Here is a 4,836-nt window from a genome sequence, read left to right on the forward strand (position 1 = left end):
GGGGGTTGGGCTCCCGGGTTTCCTCCGGCGGCGGCAGTGGGCCCAGGGCACCCAGCGGTGGCAGCAGGCAGAGGAGGAGGAGGAGGAGGAGGCAGCCACGGCGTGGTCCCTCCATGACGAGCGGCGCTGCAGCGGGCTGTGCCGGGCTGTGGGTTCTCGCTCCGCCGCATCCCCCAGGTTATCGCTGTGTCCCGAGGCACGGCCTTCCCCTTTTCCCTGGTTACAGCGGCTGATAGCGAGTGGGCAGGGGCACCCTGCTCCCTCCCGCCAGAGGGGCAGGCAGGGAGGAGAGGACGCGTCGTCCCTCCCGCCAGGCTGAGGGGTACTGCTGACGGGGGCATCAGGGCTGCCGTGAAGGTGAAGGGGCTGGTGCCTCCTTCTCCTCCGCATCCTACCCCATCGTTGGAAGAGGCATCCAGGACCTTCCCAGCAAAGGGAAGGTGGTGGCTTTCGGGTCTTGCCAGGAAAGGACCACCAAGCTGTGCTCGGCCTCAGCGCACCTGGAAGTCCGCAGGGCACAGGTCCCGTTGCGGGGGTGGATGCGGTGGCCGGGCGGTGGGGCAGGAGGGCTGTGTGGGTCACTGTCGCCTCTCAGCACATCAGCTGGCACATGTGCTGTCCTGGGCAGCGGTGAGGGAGCTGAACCTCTGGAGATGGCCTCCCTGGATGGCTTGTCCTTCCTCCCCACACCGCAGTGCCCCAGCAGTGCTGGTGGAGGGCAGATCTGGGCTGGATGGAAAGCAAAACCTGCTTTCCCCTCCTTCCCTGGGTCAGACATTGTGGGAGAGACTCGATCTACTCTGTCCCTTGCTACTAACAATTAATAACAGCTAGTAATAGCAATTAATTGCTCATGCTCTAGAGGGTTTAGACCCATATCCCAAGGATGGGGCAGAGGCCAGGCTCACCCTGGTGGGATATTCATGTTCCCTGGAGGTGTTGGGCAACATGTCCTGAACACCCAGCATCGAGGGGTGCCCGCAAGGCCCGACGGGGTCCACAGGACCCTGCCCCCCTTCATCCTCCCTCTCCTACCGGAGACTAGCAGGCTTTTTCTCTGCTGCCCCCTCCTCGCTGGAGCGGGGAGCGGCTGAGGCTGCTGGAAGGCTGGGCAGAGAGGAGTTAACTCCAAACCCAACCTCAGGGAGAGGGGAAAAAAAAACAACCCAGAGATCAATGGATCAGCAGCAAGAGCAGAGGGAGGGAAAAGGGGGAGACAGAGAGAGAGGAGAGGAGCTCCAGAAGGAGACAGACGGTGTGGGAGCCAGGAGAAGAGAGAGCAGAGCTGGTGGCGGGCAGGGGGAGGCAGTGGAGCACCGGGCAGGGGTGACGGCGCTGCCCAGACAAAGTCTTCGGTCGCCTGCATCCTCCTCACCACTGCTGCCTGGCCTGGACCAGAGGTCTCCCCCGAGCAAGCGGTGAAGCTGCAGGCCCTTCCTCACAGAGGTGAGTGCTGGCTTCCCAAGCAAGGAGCAGCTGAGCAGGGATACGACAGTGCCTAGAGATGCCCCGCTGCCTATGTGCGAGTGCGTGCCCAGAGTGTGACCAGGGTACTCTGCTCAAGCGAGGAGATCCCATGGGGCCAGGATGGAGGAGCCAGATAGTTACCAGTAGGACAGAGGGGACTGCAGAGCCAGAGAAGCAGGGACAACCTTTCGATGCAATACAGAGAGGCTGCTGGGAAGGAGAAGTGGCATGAGCTGAGGAATAGGGGAGCATGGGGCAAAGGAGCTTGCACGACCCAAAAAAGAGTTAATTGCATGTCAACAGTTGCTAGATAACAGTGTCTTTCCCTCTTGGTTGCTGCTCAGCGAAGGACAATTTGTTCTAATGATAGCACAACACGGGGAAGGCTCATTAGGAGATAGGCTGTTGGCACTCCCTGCCTGAGCACAGTGTTACTCGGGGCTGGAGGAAGTTTTGCAGCAAATCACAATACCTTGAGCTGCAGTAATAATTACGCTCCTTCACAATGATCATCATGTGTTTCAGGCTGCTGCAAGGTCTCCCCTCTTCCTCTCCTAGCCGCCACTGTCCAGCCCATGACCACCTCTCAGCATCAGGAAGAGCTGCCCTGAGTCACCCCTCCTCTGTGGAGCATAACTACTGCAAAGGGAGCAAGGGGCAGCCAGCTCTAGGGTGGAGGTGGTCCCAGCTGAAGGAGCTCCCTTGAGGCAGGAGTGCGGCGGGGTGCTGCTGCTGTGGGGTGTCATCCAGGCAACAGGTCCCTGCTGCCAGAGGTGGCACAGCCTGGGGTGAAGGTGCCAGAACCTCTCGCGGTTCCTGTGGCCTTGTGTCCCTCGTTGATCCCTGTTGAACACCAGCGAGGATTTAGACTTGCCAAAGCAAGCAATCCCAAGAGGTTTAGCGGCTTGGGGATTGTAGGCGGAATGTAGGGGAGGCCAGGCGGCAGGGCAGGGTGTCCTTCGGGGGGCTGGGAGCACAGGAGGTGCCATGGTGGGGACATGAATGCAGGCAGGAGAAAGGGACTTCGGCTCCACTCAAGCCGGGCAGATGTGGGCTGACTGATCCCAACAGCATTCTTGCCAGTGACGTCATGAGGATCTTGATGTCATCATTTAACCAGCTGGTTGGGATTGGCGTCTCTGGGAGAAATGTGGGCATCAGACAAAGGCTGGGATCAGGCACCTTAGGGCCAGAGCTCTGGTGGCCACTGTGGTTAACACCGAGCAGCACCTGCTTGCCTACAGCCATGCACAGGTGCTGTGTCTCCCTTTTTCCCCTCGCAGGTCCCTGTAGTCAGATGGGGAGATGCCGGGAGGCTGGAACGCCTCCTCTGACAGCCCAGAGCTGCGAGCTGCAGGGATTATTGTGCCCATCATCTTCTCCCTCATCTTCCTCCTGGGCACTGTGGGGAACGGGCTGGTGCTGGCTGTGCTGCTGCGGAACGGCCAAGTCAAGTACAATACCACCAACCTCTTCATCCTTAACCTGGCCATGGCTGACCTGTGCTTCATCGTCTGCTGCGTCCCCTTCCAGGCCACCATTTACACCCTGGATGGGTGGCTCTTTGGGGCCTTTGCCTGCAAGGCTGTGCATTTCCTGATCTACCTCACCATGTACGCCAGCAGCTTCACCCTGGCCGCCGTCTCCATTGACAGGCAAGTGTCCCCTCCACTTTGAGTCCCTCAGCTCAGGGACAATGTGTTTGCCACCCTTGAACTAAGGGGTGGGAGAAAGGCCAGTCTGTTGAGTGTCCTGTAAGGAGCAGGTAGGGTGTCCCCAGAGGCAGAGCCAGCAGAGCCAGCCTCCCTATCTCCCCATGCCCTCTTCCAGCACCAAGCCAAGCTCTTGGCTTGGTTACCCGGCCCTCACTTAGGAAGGAGGAGTACAGGCACATGATGAGGTTTGGTGTCCACCATGCAAAACCGAGAACAGCAAAACCCCAGGGCAGCAGTGCACTAGAGGAGAAAGAGGGAGCCCTCTGGGACCTGCTCCTGTCCTTCTCTTCCCTGGTTCAAGAGGTATGCTGCTTGCCTTTCCTGAGCTAGCACAGCAGAGTGGCCAACGGAGATCCCAGACCCACCGTTGGGATGACCCTGATCTCTATGTGAATTCACCGTAACCCTCCCTACCAAGAGGTGGGGAGGGGAAGAGATGGGTGGCTGCATGGGAAGGGGTGCACAGATGGCAGCTCCATGGGGCGACAAGGTATCACCTCACGTATGTTGTGTTTGGTCTCTCCTTCTCCATCCCCTCCTTGCCAGGTACCTGGCCATTCGCTATCCACTGGAGTCCCGGGATGTCCGTACCTCCCGAAACGCAGGAGTGGCCATTGTAGCGATCTGGTCGCTGTCACTGCTCTTCGCGGGGCCTTACCTCAGTTACTACCAGATTGTCCATTACCACAGGGTGCCCATCTGCATCCCCATCTGGGAGGACCAGCGCCGAAAGATTCTGGACATCGTCACGTTTGTCTTTGGATACCTCCTGCCTGTGACCGTGGTGAGCCTGGCATACGCCAGGACCATCAAGTTCCTGTGGACCTCCGTAGACCCCATAGAAAGGATCTCAGAGTCCCGGAAGGCCAAGCGTAAGGTCACCAAGATGATTGTGGCTGTGGCCATCCTGTTCTGCCTCTGCTGGCTGCCCCACCACCTGGTCATCCTGTGCTTCTGGTTTGGCCACTTCCCCTTCAACCGAGCCACTTATGCTTGCCGCCTGGCTTCCCACTGCCTTTCATACGCCAACTCCTGCCTCAACCCCATCATCTATGCCCTCATCTCCAAGCATTTCCGCAAGCGTTTCAAGCAGGTGTTCACCTGCCTCTTCTTCCAGAACAAGACCAGGAAGAAGAAGAAGAGAGTTGAAAAGAAAGTCCACGTGGTTAATGTGGGCAAAGGTTTCACCAACAGCACCAGAGGTTTCTATGGAGGCAACACTGAGGTGACCCAGGTCCCAGAGGAGAACACCAGGAAGAGGGTCCCTGAAGGTGCCATCCCTGAAGATGCGAGAGCATCGTCTCACCAGTTACAAGATGCCATGGTCTCTGTGCAGAAGGAGCTGCTGGAAGAGGAAAGTTTGGCAACAGCTGGCCACCCCCTAGCCATGACCCCTCCAAGAGGAACTGAGGAGTTTCTGACTGTTCATTACAGATGAGCAAAGTGAAGAAGCCTGTTTTCCAGCCTGTGAGTAACCACTCCATTCCCAAACGGGCAGAACAATGTGGGGCAGAGGGGAATGGACACAGCAGAGCCACCGAAACCTCCTGTGGCAGTGGTTAACCCATTGTCCCCACTCACCTTCACTCACTGGCCCACAGCATTCATATAGGAATGGCACAGTCCACCCATGCAAATGCAGAGTGGAGGGACA

General features: G+C 58.4%; 1 protein-coding gene across 1 annotated transcript; it reads left to right on the plus strand.

The window, feature by feature from the left end:
* Positions 1–2,772: 2,772 nt before the first annotated feature.
* GALR3 (galanin receptor 3) lies at positions 2,773–4,620 on the plus strand. Its single transcript, XM_009332637.1, has 2 exons — positions 2,773–3,122; positions 3,729–4,620. Exons 1-2 carry the CDS (start codon positions 2,773–2,775, stop codon positions 4,618–4,620), a joined length of 1,242 nt encoding a protein of 413 aa, XP_009330912.1.
* The last annotated feature ends 216 nt before the right edge of the window (positions 4,621–4,836 follow it).

The sequence above is a fragment of the Pygoscelis adeliae genome, unplaced genomic scaffold (assembly GCF_000699105.1).
Source record: "Pygoscelis adeliae isolate BGI_AS28 unplaced genomic scaffold, ASM69910v1 Scaffold399, whole genome shotgun sequence".
Lineage (NCBI taxonomy): Eukaryota > Metazoa > Chordata > Aves > Sphenisciformes > Spheniscidae > Pygoscelis > Pygoscelis adeliae.

Coding starts and splice junctions, on each gene's coding strand:
- GALR3 (XM_009332637.1), top strand. CDS start 2,773: ATGCCGGGAGGCTGGAACGCCTCCTCTGACAGCCCAGAGCTGCGAGCT. Junction 3,123..3,728: donor GCCGCCGTCTCCATTGACAG/GCAAGTGTCCCC, acceptor CCTCCTTGCCAG/GTACCTGGCCATTCGCTATC.